Raw genomic sequence first — 19,504 nt, 5'->3', positions numbered from 1 at the left:
TCAGGCTAGCGTAGATTTATCTGTATTTAGTACAGTGGTCAGGATGGAACGTAGGTGTAGTGTTGCTGGTTGCAACAGCACTGCTGGACTGCATAGCAAATTTCGTTAGGTATTTTTAAATCTCATATTACATTTTTGAATTTGCTTTTGGTTTTAAATGATCAATTATGTTTTTATTTTGTTGCTTACTTATTCAGTGTTATTCCATGTTCCCTTTCAGTCACTCACGTTCGACGTAACGTCGACGTGACGACGTAATTGGGATCACATCAGGGAGCCCTATCAACTTCGAGTGTCTACAGAACGAGCCAATGAACGTTGGCGTGCGTGAATCGCGTCACGCGCCCCCGCCCCGCAGCGCGGGTATAAACAGGAAGCGGGCGCACGCACACATTGTCTTTCACTTCGGAGCTGAGCTTTTGCTTTCACTTCCGAACTCTACAGGAAAAGACTGCCTTTGAGAACAAGAAGAGGACTCTCCTTGTGTTGGTGTGACGGCGCGATCAGCGGTGGCCGCGAGCATTGCAGCTCACAACTGCTGTTTTCACAGCACTGTTGTTCTGTGTCTGTGTGTGTGTGTGTCGGTTCGGTGGGCGTTTCCCTGTGTGTTCATTCACACCGCGGCTACACCTGGGTGCTTCAGCACTGAGAGAGTATTTTTTCTACCTTTTTTATTTTACTAAAAGAGCAACACAAGCGTGACCCTGCGTCTTTTTCAAGATGTCATTCCGCTTGTGCGTTTCTGGGTGCCGTAGTTCCCTGGCGCCAGCAGATGGCCACAGTAGTTGCCTCTCGTGTTTGGGCATTCAACACGCTGAGGCAGCTTTTGTGGATAGTTCATGTTCCCATTGCGGGAATATGACTATCTCAGCGCTTAGATCGAGACTCGCTTACCTCAAGGGAGGTGCAGTCCCCTCGCCTATGCCCCGATCTAGTGTTTATTCTGCCCCGCAGAATAGACCTACTTCGGTGCATGACCAGGGTGATCTGAGGATTACCGTGAGGGCTTCCCCGTCGAGTCAACCTCCGTGGGCCCCTCACGCCTCACAAGCGCTGCTGCCATTGGAGTCCCTTAGTGAACGTCTTGGTCCTTCTCCGGTCCTTCTCCAGCTCCAGCTGACGACCAGATGTCGATAGCAGCATCGGAGGGGGAGCTTCAGTCCTCTGGAGATGATGATTCGGCTGCGTTACCCCCCTCGGGGCGTGTAGCGTTGTCCGAGACCGATCCAGAATGGGCGGCTATGCTTTCCCGGGCCGCCGAGAAGGTTGGGCTTGCGTGGAACCCTCCACCACGTCCCGAACCTTCTCGGTTGGACGATTGGTTTCTCGGGGCGGGCCGTGCTGGTTCTCAGTGCGCCGCCCCGGTACCTTTCTTTCCGGAGGTGCATGAGGAGCTTTCTAGGATGTGGAAGGCACCGTATAGTGCCCGAAGCCGTTCTAGTGGCTCCTCCCCCCTCGCCACCCTCGACGGCGGGGCAGCTAAGGGGTGTGTGGATATCCCCCCAGCGGAGCGGGCAGTCGCGATGCAACTGTGTCCGGCGTCCGCCTCCTCTTGGCGGGGTAATCCACGCCTCCCGTCCAAGGCCTGTACGTTTTCGTCCGGTCTAACGGCGAAGGCTTACAAGGCCTGTGGACAGGCGGCTTCCGCCCTCCATGCCATGGCGCTCTTGCAGGTCCACCAGGCCCAGGCGCTCATGGACATGAACGAGGGTGGTTTTGACCCAGAGCTCCTCCGGGAGCTCCGTGTGGCAACCGACCTCGCCCTCCGGGCGACGAAGGAAACCGCACGTTCAGTCGGTCAGGCGATGTCCACCTTGGTGGTCCAGGAGCGCCACCTTTGGCTCAACCTGGCGGATATGAGGGACACCGATAAATATCGGTTCCTGGATGCCTCTCTTTCCCAGGTTGGGTTGTTCAGCGACGTGGTCGAGAGCTTTGCCCAGCAGTTCTCGGCCGCACAGAAGCAGACGGAGGCCATCCGGCACATCCTGCCCCGGCGGACCGCTGCTGCTCCCACCCGTCCGCCGGCCGCGGACCCTCCGTCTACTCATCGCCGAGGTTGGCCTTCTGCGGCGTCCTCCGCTCCCGCTAAGCCCCAGCAGCAGCAACCATCAAGGCCTCAGCGTGGAGCAAGCCGTAGGAAGCCGACCCCGGCCGTCCAGACCGCTGCCAAACCAGGAGGCAAGCGACAGTGCAAACGACCCTGAGACGGGCGGCCCAGAGGTGGATCAAGTTGCTCTTCAGGAGATGGCGACGGCGCCACTCCTTCCCCCGGTGGAGGGCCGGGCGGAGAATCTTTTGTTTACTTTTCTTTTTGTTGCGCCCACATTTAAAAAAAAAGAGCAATTTCTGAAACCTCCGGGCCCCAAGAGGGCGCGCTTGGCAGTCGACGACGCCGCCATGCCTTGTCACTCCCGAGCCCCTCTTTCATCGCCAGCAGGCAGCAGTGGCTGTGTCCTGGACGCACTGACGCCTCCGCACACTCACTCTGCCCTTCGACGGAAGCAGGTATGTGCTGCACCACACACTCAGACCCCACTTCGGGCCGCTGTGCTGTCCGAGTCGGGTCCCTGCATTCCGCCGCGCTGCCCCACCCCGGGTATGTCTGTGGTGCCGTTGGTCCCGCTTGCTCGGTCTCTGGGAGACTGGTTAACGCTTCCCAGCCCGTCTCGCTGGCTCATCCGTACCATCAGACTCGGCTATGCGATTCAGTTCGCCCGGCGCCCCCCTGCTTTCAAGGGCATTCTGTTCACCCGGTCACCAGGTCAGAGATCGCAGTCCTACTGGCGAAGGACGCGATTGAGCCGGTCCCTCCAGCCGATATGAAGACCGGCTTCTACAGCCCGTACTTCATTGTACCCAAGAAAGGTGGTGGGTTACGACCAATCTTGGACCTACGCGTCCTGAATCGGTCCCTTCACAGGCTACCGTTCAAGATGCTTACGCAGAAACAAGGTCTTACCCTTCAGGCTGGCCCTGTCGCCCAGCGTCTTCACAAAAGTCGCAGAGGCGGCCATTGCTCCCATGTGCGAGCGTGGTGTTCGCATCCTCAACTACCTCGACGACTGGCTTATTCTGGCCCAGTCGAGAGAGCAGTTGTGCGAACACAGGGACATGGTGCTCAGTCACCTCAGCCACTTAGGGCTTCGGGTCAACTGGGAAAAGAGCAAACTCACCCCCGGGCAGAGGATCTCTTTTCTCGGTATGGAGTTGGACCGAGGCCCGTGTCCAGTCAGTGTTGAACTGCGTGAGCACGCTCAAATGCAGAACAGCAGCACCACTGAAACTTTTTCAGAGGCTCCTGGGGCATATGGAGTCTGCAGCCGCGGTTATGATGCTCGGATTGCTTCATATGAGGCCGCTCCAACACTGCCTCCACGATCGAGTCCCGAGATGGGCATGGCAGAGCGGTTCGTGCCGGGTCCAAGTGACTCCGCACTGTCGCCAAACTCTCAGCTTGTGGTCGGACCCTTCGTTCCTGCGAGCAGGTGTTCCCCTGGAACAAGTGTCCAGGCACTCTGTGGTCTCCACGGATGCCTCTGCCACCGGCTGGGGGGCCACGTACAACGGGCATGCAGCTTCAGGTCTGTGGACGGGGCCTCAACTGCATTGGCACATCAACTGCCTCGAGTTGTTAGCAGTACGTCTTGCACTGAGCCGCTTCAAAACGCTGCTATTAGGCAAGCACGTATTGGTCCGTACGGACAGCACGGCGACCGTTGTGTACATCAACCGCCAAGGTGGTCTACACTCCCGCCGCATGTCACAACTCGCCCGCCATCTCCTCCTCTGGAGTCAGAAGCATCTGAGGTCGCTTCGTGCCGTTTACATTCCGGGCCTGCTCAACCGTGCAGCCGACGAGCTCTCACGGCAGCAGGTGCTACCGGGAGAATGGCGACTCCATCCCCAGGTGGTCCAGCTGATTTTCAGGCGCTTCGGGACCGCACAGGTAGATCTGTTTGCCGCCCCGGACACGTCTCACTGCCAGTTGTTCTATTCCCTGACCGAGGGGACCCTCGGCACGGATGCTCTGGCACACAGCTGGCCCCGGGGCCTTCGCAAGTATGCATTTTCCCCAGTGAGCCTTCTTGCACAGATCTTGTGCAAAGTCAGGGAGGACGAGGAGCAGGTCTTGTTAGTTGCGCCGTATTGGCCCAACCGGACCTGGTTCCCGGAACTAGTGCTCCTCGCGACAGCCCCTCCCTGGCCCATCCCTCTGAGAGAGGACCTACTCTCTCAGAGACGGGGCACCCTATGGCACCCGCGTCCAGACCTTTGCAAACTCCATGTCTGGTCCCTGGACGGGACGCGGAGGTTCTAGGTGACCTACACCCCGCGGTAGTTGACACCATCACTTCCGCTAGAGCCCCCTCTACGAGGCGCCTCTATGCATTGAAGTGGAACCTGTTCGTTGACTGGTGCTCCTCTCACGAGGAGAACCCCCGATCTTGCTCGATCAGAGCCGTGCTTTCCTTCCTGCAAGAAGGGCTGGAGCGAAGGCTGTCTCCCTCCACCCTTAAAGTGTATGTTGCCGCTATTGCCGCACATCACGATGCTGTTGATGGTAAGTCTTTGGGAAAGCACGACCTGATCGTCAGGTTCCTGAGGGGAGCGAGGAGACTGAATCCTCCTCGCCCACTCTCTATACCCTCTTGGGATTTGTCTCTGGTCCTTTCGGCACTTCAGAGACCACCCTTTGAGCCTTTGCAATCAGCTGAGTCAAAAATCTTGTCCTGTAAGACAGTTCTCCTGGTTGCATTGGCCTCTATCAAGAGGGTAGGGGACCTGCATGCATTTTCGGTCGACGAATCGTGCCTAGAATTTGGCCCGGATAACTCTCGCGTCATCCTGAGACCCCGGCCCGGATACGTGCTCAAGGTTACGTGGACAGAACGCAAAGCCTCAGGACCTCAGATCAGCTCTTCGTCTGTTACGGAGGCCAGCAGAAGGGGAAGGCTGTCTCCAAGCAGAGGATTGCCCACTGGATAGTGGATGCCATCGCCTTGGCTTACGAAGCCCAAGGCGTGCCCTGCCCGCCCGGGTTGAAAGCCCACTCCACTAGGGGTGTCGCTTCTTCCTGGGCGCTGGCACACGGCGCCTCGCTGACAGACATCTGTAGAGCTGCGGGCTGGGCGACACCTATCGCACGTTCGCTAGGTTTTATAGCCTACGTGTTGAGCCGATTTCTTCCTGTGTGCTCGCTTCAACTAGCCGGTAACACCGAAGTTCCCGCTCTAGTGTCGGCTTGCTGGGCCACTCCCTTCCTAGGAATGGATACGTGCGCTTTTTGCTCCAGTGGAGTTCCCCAATTGGCGAACCCTGTGAGTTCCTCCGCACCCCTTCGGCAGTCGGACGTTGCGGAGCGTCCAACGCCAGGCCTAGTGCTCGTATGCTTGTGTAACTTGTGCTAGGCTGGGTTCCATATGTGATGATCCCTGCGGCGATCCCATATGTGTATTTCCACGACCAGCTCCCTGCGGTGAGCCCGTGTCTTTCCCTCGGCAGAGTCTGCTCTGCCGTCACTGTCGGTGTAGTCTCCCCCTTCGGGTGGAGCCACCCCAGTGACATTCCATATGTTGCACTGCCCCTTCGGCCAGTCCGTATGTGTATTCTCCACATGTTACCTCCCTTCGGGCAGGATGTGGCTCCGCAGCGTCCTTTCCCCTGGAAAGGTACGCTTTCCCAGTGTTATCCAAGAGTTTCACTGTGTGGGGTATAATGGCACAGCAGTTAAACTCCCTCTACGCAGGTCTTCCGCCCCTGCAGTTGGGGGTCTGAGAATCTTGCGTGGGGCGCTGGATGTGGCAGCAACCGTGGCGTTTTCCATGGGATCCCAATTACGTCGTCACGTCGACGTTACGTTGAACGTGAGCGACTGAAAGGGAACGTCTCGGTTACTGATGTAACCCTCGTTCCCTGAAGGAGGGAACGGGAGACGTAACGTCCCGTCGCCACCGTTGCTGACCATCGCTGCATGGCCGTCACAAATCTCGGCTCCTCAGCGAAAAACAATGTGTGCGTGCGCCCGCTTCCTGTTTATACCCGCGCTGCGGGGCGGGGGCGCGTGACGCGATTCACGCACGCCGACGTTCATTGGCTCGTTCTGTAGACACTCGAAGTTGATAGAGCTCCCTGAAGTGATCCCAATTACGTCGTCACGTCTCCCATTCCCTCCTTCAGGGAATGAGGGTTACATCAGTAACCGAGACGTTTATTTTTGTGTGTTTGCTCTGTATTTAATGAGTTTTAATTTATATTGTTTTTTTTGCTTTGAGAAAGCAACTTTTAAAGGTGCTATACAAAATAAATGTATTATTATTATTATTATTATTATTATCATCATCATAGAAATTATATGATAAGTTGTGTTTTTGAATAATATGACCTATAGGGGAAGCATATATATATATATATATATATATATATATATATATATATATATATATATATATATACACTTAACAAAATTGTAAACGCAACACTTTTGTTTTTGCCCCCATTTTTCATGAGCTGAACTCAGTCTTTTTCTATGTACACAAAAGGCCTATTTCTCTCAAATATTGTTCACAAATCTGTCGAAATCTGTGTACGTTTTTTTTTTTTTTTGGTGGGGTTCCCCCCGGAAAATGGAACCCTGTGGAATGCCAAAAGGGATTTCAGCATGAGATGAGAAACATTTCCCTACATTAACAGTAAAAAGTAAAAAAAAAAAATTAAAAAAAAACACTTCAGCACAGGTCCCTGAAACCCAGCTACATGATTAAGTCTTTGTAAAAGGATGTCATGATCTACTGTGTCAAATGCTGCACTTAAATCAAGTAGGATTAAAATACAGCAAGAACGGTTGGACTATAGCATGTTTAAAAGTGGCTGGCACAACTCCATTTGCTAGGGAGCTATTAGTAATAGCCGTAACGACTGGACTTAAAGCTGAAAAACCTCTTTAAAAATATGAGGCAGAACATCAGAAGGACAGAATGAGGGCTTCATATTAGAAACAATATCATAGAGCTGTGAAGATGACACAGGTTGAAAAAGACGAAGAGAGCTCTGATGAGGTTTGGATATCACTGTCTTTGAAATTGCAATGCTTTAGACCTAAAGTCACTGCAGCACATTGTAAAAACAACAGACATAATTATTGGAGCCTAACTCCATCCGTCGGCCAGGGCTCCAGATTGCAAATAAATGGTTGCGTTTTGCGACTAAATGGTCACATTTTGTGACTATTTTTTCCTGCCAACACCAAAGGACTCAGCAACAGTTTTATTCCTCGGACAGTCAGGTTACTCACTGCCTTGACAATCTCCAGGAGAAAGATTAAGCGTTTACATTAAGATCAACTTACAATAATAACAAGAAAGACAATTTTGCAGTACTACCAATCCTTTGCAGCAACTCTAATTATTATCACCAGGATTAATATGATTATAACCGTATCCCAGACCAGTTTTCATGCAGACGTGTACAGAAAAATATTTTCATACCAAACAAGCGAATTTAACTCTGATAATCTAAGGACTCGATTCGCACCAAAAGCTCTACTGTAAAAACAACCTAAGAAAGAATTGCAAGTGGCCCAGCATGGACAGTCTTATGAAAGTAAAATAATGACAAATGTTTTTGAAAACAAAAAGCCTGTTGAATTGCACTACTTAATGAATTGTATTTTTAGGACTTGCATTTTTATGGGCTGAAATTCAACATGGTTGTATATTTAATCTGTGAATATTTCAATTCAAAACATTTCACACACAAAAATTCAATAAATCATTATTCACCTTTCAAATTTCACTTCCAAAATATTAATTATGTTTAAAAATACAAATTATAATATTCGACAGGCAATTTTCGATATTTAATAAAATAAACGGTCAAATCTGTCAAACTGTCAAAATATCTTTTCAGTAGGCCTACCGGATGATCTCATATTTATTTCAATATCAACTATCTAAAAGGTGTGCATCATGCCTGACACCTACATGAACAATTTACTGTTGATTTTATGACTCCAAGTCATTCTCTTCAAATGCTATTTAAGTTAGAAACATGTGTACCAATGTCGTATTTAACTTAAAGGTCCCATGACATGAAATTTCCACTTTCTGAGGTTTTTTAACATTAATATGAGTTCCCCTAGCCTGTATATGGTCCCCAAGTTTCAAAAAAATGTAATCGGTGTAAATCGATCTTTTGCTATTTTTCTCTGCCTTTGAGAAAATGGAAGCTCAACCGGGCTGATCTTGAATCTCCTCCTTATGACGTCATAAGGAGAAATGTTACCTCCCCTCTCTCTGCTTTGCCCGCCCAGAGAATATTTCTCGCCCATGAGAAAATGAGCTAGGAAGTAGAACGCGCGCGCGCGATTTTAGTTTGTCCACGAGAGATATCATGGCTTTTGAGCGAGCGAAGCATAATAATTGCTCAATAATTGGATGTACAAATGAACATCGAATGGTCAATACAGAGCTGGGCTTGCTGAACGTCGGACAAGTAAGTCAACAAATTATATATACGTGTGTTGCTTTACTGTTTATGGTTACCTAGCTTGTTACACGTAGAATGTGGCTGTCACATTAGCTATGCAGCTATGCAGTTACTTGCGCTAATGTAAAGGTAGACAGCATCAAGTTACACATACTGTAACGCGAGTGTTGTACATTTCTTTGTTATTTGGATAACCGTTTCCCTGTTGGTTATATGGCGCGCGCGATATCCGCATTTCAAGATCGCAGAGCTTGATGTAATTGTAATAAGATAAATTACAGACGTTACAGATCTCTCATGAAAAGGCAATAGTAGGTTCGCGTTAGCTACATGATGATAACTGTAAACCATCCGAATAAAGTACAGTATCCAGACATAATATTTTAAACTAACCATTCGGAAACGTCCTGCTGGAGCCGCTGAGTTGCAACTTCTTCATCCGTTGCTTCTCGATCTGGATCAGATTCTGGGTCAAACTGAAATGCTTGAACGACTGCGTGTCTTCGTGCCATTGCAATATATCCAACGTAAACAAACATGCATGGTACCATTGCGCAAGATGGTCAAGGCCACACCCACCCTCCACCTTGTGCTGCCTTTCTCCTCCTCATTAGCATTTAAAGCTACAGACACCGAAACGGCCCGTCTGAAGGAAGCTCATTCTGGGACTGGCTTGTAGTGGCTATAATTCTGCACCGAGGCTGAATTTTTGGAAAGAGATTTCAGATACAGTACTAAGGACCACTAAGGACTATATTAAAGCCTACAAAAAGTAGCAAGTCATGGGAACTTTAAGAGACGGTCCCTAAATGTGCGAATATCAAATATCCAGTGTTAAGCAAACTTTATGCCAGTATTTCACTGGGAATCGCTCAGCATGAAACTTAGCGCGTTACGTTCATATTCTGACTCTGCTTGCCTGTTCCTATATCTAATATAGCCTACATCCCCAATAAGTTGAGAGTTTGGTCTTTTACAGTATTTAACTGTATTAGTCCATTAAGCTTGTAAGCCATTAAGTAAAGTTTGGAAACATTACTATTTTTAATGTTTTTGAAAGAAGTCTCTTATGCTCATCAAGCCTGCAGTTAAAAAAAAAAAAAACAGTAATATTATGAAATATTATTACAATTTAAAATAATGGTTCTCTTTTTTAATATATTTTAAAATGTAATTCATTTTTGTGATGCAAAGCTGAATTTTCATCAGCAAGTACTCCAGTCTTTGGTGTCTTATGATCCTTCAGAAATCATTCTAATAATATTAATAATTATGATGATTTGATACTCAGTTATTATCAATGATGGAAACAGTTGTGCTGTTTAATATATTTTTTTGGAATACTTTTTTCAGGATTCATTGATGAGTAAAACGTTAACAGCATGTATTCATTAAAACAGCATTTATTCAAAATAAAAACATTTCTAACAATATAAATCGTTACCATCACCTTTTATCAATTTAACGCATCCTTGTTGAATTAAAGTACTAATTTCTTAAAAAGAAAATAGTTATTGTTCCCAAACTTTTGAACGGTAGTGTATATTGTTACAAAAGATTTATATTCTAAATAAATACAGTTCTTTTTAACTTTTTATTCATCAAATAATCCTGAAAAAAGTATCTCAGGTTATAAAAAAAATATTAAGCAGCACAACTGTTTCCAACATTGATCATAAATCAGCATATTAGAATGATTTCTGAAGGATCATAAGACACCAAAGACTGGAGTACTTGCTGATGAAAATTCAGCTTTGCATCACAAAAATAAATTACATTTTAAAGTATATTAAAAAAGAGAACCATTATTTTAAATTGTAATAATATTTCATAATATTACTGTTTTTTTTTTTTGTTGTTTTTTTAACTGCAGGCTTGATGAGCATAAGAGACTTCTTTCAAAAACATTAAAAATAGTAACGTTTCCAAACTTTTGACTGGTAATGTATATATATATATTAGGGCTGAACGATTAATCGCAATAAAACCGCACGCGATTTGGCAAAGGCTGCAATTCTTTTATGCGCAGCTTGTCAGTGGAGTGTGGCTGATTGGTAGTAAATACTGTCCAATTTGAACGCCAGAGGGCGCTCTCATGCAAACACGATAAATATGCCCCGCTGCAGAAGTACAATAATGCGCATCATTCCAGGAAATCCCTATCGCTGTAGCTGAATAAACAGAAGATTGAAACGCTTTGATTAAACATGACTTATAAATACACGACTGCCTTATTCTGTGTAAGAAGACACATCATCTCACAGAAGGATGCTCAACTGTCGTTATGAAGTGAGTTTGGAGTAAATGCATGTTATTAAATGTTGTCTGTTGTTGAACAAGTGGTTCATAAATGCTTCTCATGTTTTGGAAAGATGTTTGACGCGTGTTGTTTTTTCAAATGCACGTTATAAGTGACTCAAACTCACAGTGCTTTCAGATGGAGCAGCGTTTACAGAGCCGTACATAAATGACAAGCTGCGCATAAAAAATGCTCTCTCACCCGTTGCTCTATAGTTTTCTGCATCAATAGCCGCTTGCACCTCCTGCTGGTGAGGTCAACTAACAGCTATGGAGATTATCAATCGGCAATCTACTGATATCCCTGCTGTTCTCGGATGTCAAATGTCGAATTTTCTGTCGAATTTGAACCACTGAATTTGTGGAAGCAAATTTGTCAAGCGAAATAAAATGGACCGAAAATTGCCTGTCGAATATTATAGGTTGTATTTTTAAACATAATGAATATTTTGGAAGTGAAATCTGAAAGGTGAATATGGATTATTGAATTTTTAATAATGAAAATGTGTGTGAAATGTTTTGAATTGAAATATTCACAGCTTAAACATACAACCATGTTGAATTTCAGCCCATAAAAATGCAAGCCCTAAAAATGCAATGCATTAAAGTGCAAGCATGTTTAATGCAATGCATATTTTTTCAAGTCGTGCAATTCAACAAGCTTTTTTGTTTTAAAAACATTTGTCATTATTTTACTTCCATAAAGTCTGCTCAAACTGAAATGTTTAAAATCTTCTCATAGCAGAGTGATAAATTAGACATCTTTCATTGGTTCATCTGACAACAAATATTCTCATTGTTTCACATCAGAGCAGGTCTGATTTGTTTTACTCCCTCTTCAGTTTAATGACTACCAATTTCCTTCAAAATTTCGAAGGATCAGAACACACCATGAACTGCAGAACGGGACACCACTTTTGACTGGAGAGCCCCTCAGGGACCCATTCAAATAGGCCCCCGTGACAAAGTCAAAGGAAATTGATTTGCACATTGTCTGTTAACAGGCTTTCATGAAATCGCTGGTAATGGCACAGCTAGAGAAATGGTGTCCTGGATATGGATTTAGTTGAGCGAAAAAAAATTAAATGGAGGATGATGGTGTATTGTAGATCAATGTAGTGATAATCAGTGTCAAGGATATATCCGTGTGGTGTGTGTGTGTGTGTGTGTGTGTGTGTGTGTGTGTGTGTGTGTGTGTGTGTGTGTGTGTGTGTGTGTGTGTGTGTGTGTGTGTGTGTGTGTGTGTGTGTGTGTGTGTGTGTAATAGCCTTTCCATTCTCTGTGACATATTACATATTAGTATTATGAGAAAATGCAGGTCATTAAGCACCAGGTTTTATGGCTAGAGTTCAGTGTGGGTGATGCTAGAAACACATTCACAGAGAAAAAACTCACATCCATTCTCTCTCATCTCACACATTGCATCCACTTCCTGTCTCACTTGGTTGTCTGTTTCTTCTCACACAGTTTCCAGTGTGTCTCAAAGCTTGGTCTCTCTCAACTTCCCATTTCTGTTTTTGTGTAACTCCATTTTTTTTGTCACACTAAGCTCTCAGCTTCCTGTTTATGTTTTCTGTGTATCAACTTTTTTTTTCTTTAGCTACTTCTCTTTCCTGTTTCTCTCAGCTTCATGTTTACCACAGTTTGTTATTTTTTCTTAGCTTCCTGTATCACCAAATTTCCTGTCTCTATACTTCTTGTTTCTTTCAGTTCCCTTTCAAAGTAGAACTCGTACTGCGTCAGGGTGATTGATGCTTTGGGAAACGCCTCCAGCATGACCGGTACCTGAAGCATGTGTGCAAAATGCCAGTCTTGATTAGAAATAGTAGGACAGTGACGTCAAAGACGTGCCAGCTTAGCTATAAAAGGAGCGCATAGAAAGCACTTTCTCAGTTTTCATTGCCTTCAGGAAGCCGTCTGTCTGTGTGTGCGTGTGGGGAAAAAAAAGTTAAGCATGAGTGAGCGCAAGTTCAGAAAGTGTGCTCCACCATTCGAGAGGTTCATCACACCTAATGATCCTCACAAGCTATGTGTGATGTGCCTTGGAGCAGAGTGAAGAAACTCCGCTCTCACCTGGCTCTGTTTTCGGGGGACGAGAGCCAGGCATCTGCACCTCGCGGTGCTGGACCCGCAGCTGCCGAGGCTGCACGTCGTCTGCACATGTGTGGTTTGCAGATGGATTTGGCCAACGGTCAATCCTGTTCTTCCTGGCGGGTCATAATCTGGGCAGGCTGGCGGTGTCTTGCATACCATCACTGTACTGCAAGCGTACCAAGCAGACCTGCTAAAGGACGCTGATGTGTCAGGGGGTGTGGTTCATGTTGAGATCGAGGGGCTCCGCTAAACAACCGATCAGGCGACCAGTGCCATCAGCCCCTCCCTTGCTGCGCTGGTCACCACGGAAAGGCACTTGTGGCTTAACCTCTCGGGGCTAAAAGAGAAGAAGAGATCCTTCCTCATTAGCCGCGTTTCCACTGTCGGGCCAGTGCGAGCCAGGGCTTTAAACGGGCCGTGCCGGGCTAATAGCCTCGGGCCTATAGCACCGGGCCCAAAATCTGCTGCGTTTCCACTGCAGGGCTCCACAGCGCTCCACTAAAACACGCCCATAACACCCCTCTCTGGAACAACATCACACTAACCCATCTTTTCACCAAGTTTTATCAGAAAACTAATCAGAAAGACATCACTGGAAACGGCGTGATCGCAAAACAAACGATAAAAGCGACCGTGTGCTGGCATTTTTGTTGTTTACTTGAATATTTAAAACCCAAGCATCAATGTTTTACCACAGGTTTACAATAAAAAGTGATACATTGATCATTATGAATGTCAAAATTGCACATTAGTCACACTAAATTACCGTTAAGTCTATTTCACAAAAGAAAGAGGACACACTTACTTATTCAGTCAAGGCTGTTTCTATTTATTTGGTAGTTACAGGACATATTTACATTACATTTAGAAAGAATGATAATTTCTACAAATATGCCACCAAAAATACAACCTGAGGAGCTTTAGCAGTAGGCTTCAGATCTTTTCAGTTAAAGAAGCTCCCGAAAAGAAAGTTGCTTTATTTTATGATAGTCGTAGGCTACTGACAGATAAAATAAAAACATGATTGTGATAGCCTTTATGATTTGTCTGATTTCTTTAAGTGTTCATATATACTATGTTTACTATGGTAATGGTTAGCGTGCATAGACTTTTGCATTGCATATAAATATTTCTACCTTATACGGTGATCAGAATCCACATCGGAACACAAACAGAAGGCATTCAAACATGAAAGTGAGTTTTGAGGTAAATTATTTTAAAAGTCTTTAATGCTGACAGAATCATCCGGCGCTGCCATCTCCCGACTCACGTAAACCCAGCCTCTGTTCGTAACCACTCCTCTAGCCCGAGCTGGCCCGCTTTGGACCAAGGTATTCGATGGGCCAGAAAATCCTGGCCGTTTGCCTCGAGTAAGCCCCGATCAAGCCCCGGAAGTGACAGTGGAAACGCGACTGGCCCTGGGACGCACTAGCACGCCCGGCCCTGGCCCTGGCCAAACGCAGCTCTTGATGCCCCGGTTTAGACTGCTGGGCTTTTCGGGTCTGCCGTTGAGATGGTGGTCCGTAAGTTCAGGGAGGTGAGGATTAAGTCACCGGTGTTTGACCGTACGTCCCTCGCCGCAGACGGCATCCTTCTGTCCCCCCATCTGAACCTGTCACTGGACCCAGCTGGCGCCAGGCTCAGAAAGAGAGCATGGATGCTAGAGCCCCACCTCCGAGGATTAGGGGTTCTAAGCAGTAGCCTCACACTAAGCAGAGAAGTGACCTCAGGAGGGTGATTGAAAGCACTGAAGTTCCCTTTTGTAGTTTTGTTTCGGCTTTATTTTAATTCTATTCCAACTGGGGGTTGGGGTTCAAGAGGTTGTTTAAAAAAAAAGAGAAAAAGAAAGAACAATGAATATATCTGTTTATGTGCTGCAGATCTTATTCACCCTGTGTTATCCAAAAGTCAGTCTCCTAGCCCCCTCTTATGGAAATAGGGTGCTATTAAGTAATACTGTGAATTTTGACACAGTTTTTAGGAATTTGGGCAGTATCGCGCTTCGCGTTCCCACTTCATATATCTGATGTCTACACAGAATGTTATTTCTGTTAAATCTGTTATTAAATATTCTAATAATGTTATTAGATTTTTTTCCTAAAACAGCATAGAAGATGGGCTATTCTGCTGCACGCGCCCCACTTCTTCAGCTACTGTGAATTTTAACACTGTTTTTAAGATGCGTCAATAACCACGACGCCGTGCGAGTTCCACTTCGAAAGGGAATGTATCCCGTTAGGACTGTAACCGTGGTTCCCTAAGAAGGGGAACGAGACACTGTGTCACATTGCCATACCTCGGGCACGCCTACTCACCATGCTTTCTTGGCATCCATTTTATAGCTAAGCCGACACGCCTATGACGTCACTGTCCTACTATGGCCAATCGAGATTGATGTTTTGCACACATGCTTTCAGGTACCGGTCACACTGGAGGCATTCCCCAAAGCATCAATCACCATGTTGCAGTGTCTCGTTCCCCCTTTTCAGGGTACCATGGTTACAGTCGTAACAAGAGACTTTTTCTCTGTATCTCAATTTCTTATTTTTCTTAGCTTCCTGTCTCTCCCAAATTCACATTTCTGTTTCCTGTGTATCTTATTTTCCTTTTTTTAGCTTCCTGTCTCACCTAGTTTACTGTTTGGTCTGTGTACCATGTTCATTCTTTTTTTTATTTAATATTGAAAGTAGAAAAACGATAGTTTTTTCCCCCAAAAAAATAAAAACAAGTATTCAGCTTGATTTTTCGTTTTTCGTTCTCAGGTATAAAAAATTATAAACAGCTTGAATATTCCATTTCTGCACGTGGGCGGGAATGAAACTGCCCTTTCCTCTGATTTGTCAGCCAAAGATCAAACTGTTCCGTCATCAGTTCTTCCTCAGTTCCGCACATCAGAATAATAGTCATAATGGTTAGAGAGTCAGACATTCAATTCCGGCAAGAAACTGCACTTTCTTCCACCCTCAATACTCACGACTGTGGTGCCCTTGAGCAAGGCACCTAACCCCTAATTGCTCCCTTGGTGCCACAGCAAATTGCTGCCCACTGCTCTGTGTGTGTGTCCACGGTTTACACTGTGTGTGTTCATTACTCACTGCTCCTAATGTGTGTAGAGGACACCTACATGCTCCTAAATGCAGAGGACAAATCCCGAGTACGGGTTACCATAGTTGGTTTTCACGTCACAGTCTTATAAAATGTATATCAGTATCTGTATATCTCAGTTTCATATCTCTCCATTTCCTCTTTTATCTTGTTTACTGTCTCTCTATTTTACTCAGTTTCTCCTGTTTACTTTTTGCTCTCTCATCTTCCTGTCTTACCTTACCTTTTTTCCCCTCTGTTTGGCATCTTTCTGTCTCACTCTGTTTCCAGTATCTCGTCTGGCTCAAGTCAGTTCTAGTTTTAATTAAGGCATACTGATAAATATCTGAAGCTTCTGAAGACAGCAAAAGATAAAGAGTAACAGGAAATGGTGAAAAATTATGTAAGATGAGTTTCTGTCACAAACTCCTTTACTGTTAATGTTTTCTGTTCTATTGTTTCTGACAGGAGCAGGCTACCAGTCAGACTCTCTCATCTCCAAATCTGATTTATGAAACATTTCAGGTCACCATCATAATGAGGTACCTGTATCAGGGCTAAATGAGGTCAGCATGAAGGGCTTTACTCAGGAGGTTGATTATGAATAATGACAGATACTATTAAAATTATGAAACGTCAGTTGTGTGATGTTTGAGAAAAAAAAATTAAAATTAAATCGAGATTTTCAGAAGGAACCGTTTGAGTAATTCAGGAGCAGATTGGTGCTGAAGTTACTTTTAAACTGCAGCTTGTCAACTATTTATTCATTGTTGAAGTTGCAATGAAATGGAAGTAGCGACATATGTTTTCTTCTGTATTGGGATGTACATCAGAATGAAACAGATTATCAGTAATAAAATGTAGCAAATTAGCTCTATGAAATATTAATAATCAATAATAACTGGTTATAATTGATTATGAATATTTGGATCAGTTAGTATAATTAACTTACTGTCGTAAATTAATATTACAATCAATTAACCTCTTTGTCTCGTGAACACTCAGGATTAATTGTTTATTAACTACTCGAATAAATGTAAAATTCCGGGGTATGGGAAATGTCTTTCTTAGTTTACAGTACTACTAAGAGCAGTAACCAAGATCTAAATGATTAGTGACTCCATTTATGAGCTTGAGACACGGACAACTTTACGTGTGACATGAACAAGATTTTATTAACTAGTCTAAACACTTAAACTACTCTAACATACACACACATACATGCATACAGTTTACCAAGGGAAAGAGAGAGCTGAAGCAGAATACAGGAAAGCAAGAAATTATAGCATTGTTTGAAATTCAGCAGATCAACAGCCTTGAGCAAACCATCAGTTTTGTTCTAACACGCCCTTCTTTAAAGGGGTAAGGATACTTAATGCATCAAATAATGAGACTAAGTTTGATACTTGCATGTCTCGCCCATTTGAATGAAACTGTCCTGATGCAATCTGTTGAGGCTCCAGTTGATCTTTTCTGATGTGGTCTTGATGAGAGAGAACCAGTGGTTTTCAGAGTATATTTGGTGAATGGAAAGACAAGGCCGCAGCCTGGCACAAGCTTGGTGGGTCCTTAGAAGCTTCTAGTTCAGCATCATCTTCACGTCAGCATTTCAGAAAGGGACTAAGCGAGAGCTAAGAGCTGATCAGTGACTTTAAAGCGTGAAGATGGCACAACCTCTGGATGTGTGTGAGCCAATGAAAATATTTCCCTTTGGAGGGAAATTTTACGACCCATTGTGTTCTAGCAGGGCATTTGAATATGTACTTTCATTGGGTGTTTAAGAAAAGAATATTTAAGATTCTTATAATACTAATGCGTCACAAAGTTAGCAAAATGAAATGTAAATTGACAAATCGGAGACGAAGATTGGAGTTTATAGAGACGAAATATGCCACACATATGATTTTAGTTGACCATAGTATGCAAAGTCTGAAACATTAACCCAATAGAGTTTACAAGAATACAAAAACACACCACATAAAAGGAAAATCATGAGATGGGAAAATTAGATACATGTTTACACATTTCTCAAGTGGTTATATATAGACACTGATTCTTGAGAGTCGGGACAAAACATGTCCCACATAGAAAAGTCTAATTTATAGCAAAAATTAAGAAATTCATCATGATTGACATACTTACAAAGTTAAATCTAAAGGAATTCTATATACCTATCTGATTTTTAGAATAACCCTTTTTATCTTTTTGGGGAAAATTTGTTTAAATGTATGGTCTGTGGTTAGAAGGTCCATGTTATTGCACTTGTCCTCAGCAAGAGGTCACAATATTAACCATCCCAAAAAACTTTTAAAAAGCTCTATAATTATGAAAACATATATATCAAATAAAAAATAAGGGGTATAAATATAAAAAACAATGCATGGAGTGAACATCAAACGATATTTTCTATAAAAATCTGCCTATTAAAGTTGTGTCCTCAGTTTCTGTCAACTCCGTCAGATTTTTTCATAAAGCTCTTTAAATCAGGAAATAGCATGGTCAGCTATATCCCTGAGGACCCCTTTTCATCTCCCTGCCTGTGGTGAATGCAGCACTACCACACATGCTCTGGTACATTTTAATTTTTTTTATATTTTAGACAAACAATGTCAATATTCCTATGGTCACAGCTGCACCATGTCAATACCATCTTTCTGTTAAGATACTTTTTTTAAAACCATAGTGGATTGAATTTCAGCATTTTAGTGAGGTTATTGGGACATCTAGCAACTGATGATAAACTACCTAGCTGCAGTGTACAATACATGTTTTGGCAGGAAAATACATGCCCTTACGTCAACTCCATCAGATGTCAACTCCGTCAGGTTTTATGTCTGACGGAGTTGACCTGTAAGCTGACGGAGTTGACAAATCCACCAATAACCTCTTAATGTGCGAATATAATATTATTTGTGAATATAGTGAAGGGTTAAACTGTTATTTCAGGGTTTTATTTACACATAAATGCACATACATAGCATGCATTACATTATTTAACCATACGTATCTGACTTGTAGATAATGGGCAGGCAGTGGTCTACTTATTATTGTGTAACGTGTAACTTTGCCAGCACTTTAATATATATATTTATATATGTAGAGACAGAGATAGAGAAATGAGAAGCCAGTGTAGGGCTGGGCGATATGGCCAAAAAAAATTATCACGATCTTTTTTTTATATCAGTCGATATCGATAATTATCACGATAAATGTCTTTCAAGTTTAAAGGCAGATTTTTGCTCCTAAATGAAAGTTGTAGAAACCAGAGCGTTAATTGTGGTTTTAAACTACTCTTTATTGTCAGAACATATCATGACAAACAGGTGAACATTTTACAAATCGGAGGTAAAACATTCAAACATTTTCCGTCAACACCGTCAGTTTTTCCGTCAACACTGTCAGTTTTTCCGTCAACACCGTCAGTTTTTCGTCAACACCGTCAGATCTTCATCAACAGCGTTGGATGTTTGTATGTTTTTGTAAAATTTTTTGGGGAAAAAAATATTCTTCCTTCAGTTTATGTTGTTTTTGTAATAAAGGA

The 19,504-nt window shown here is 44.2% G+C and overlaps 2 protein-coding genes across 4 annotated transcripts in view; both read left to right on the top strand.

The window, feature by feature from the left end:
- Window positions 1–19,504, top strand: part of LOC309484770 (receptor-type tyrosine-protein phosphatase delta) — a 666,889-nt gene that overhangs the window by 387,646 nt on the left and 259,739 nt on the right. The window lies entirely within an intron of this gene.
- LOC309492979 (uncharacterized protein) lies at window positions 3,311–12,537 on the top strand (the record flags this gene model as incomplete). Its single annotated transcript, XM_082162007.1, has 3 exons — window positions 3,311–4,037; window positions 4,160–4,878; window positions 12,496–12,537. 3 exons carry the CDS (start codon window positions 3,311–3,313, stop codon window positions 12,535–12,537), a joined length of 1,488 nt encoding a protein of 495 aa, XP_082018133.1.

Source organism: Leuciscus leuciscus (genome assembly GCF_965113295.1).
Source record: "Leuciscus leuciscus genome assembly, chromosome: 2".
Taxonomy (NCBI): Eukaryota; Metazoa; Chordata; class Actinopteri; order Cypriniformes; family Leuciscidae; genus Leuciscus; species Leuciscus leuciscus.
This window is presented reverse-complemented; position numbering and strand designations above follow the sequence as displayed.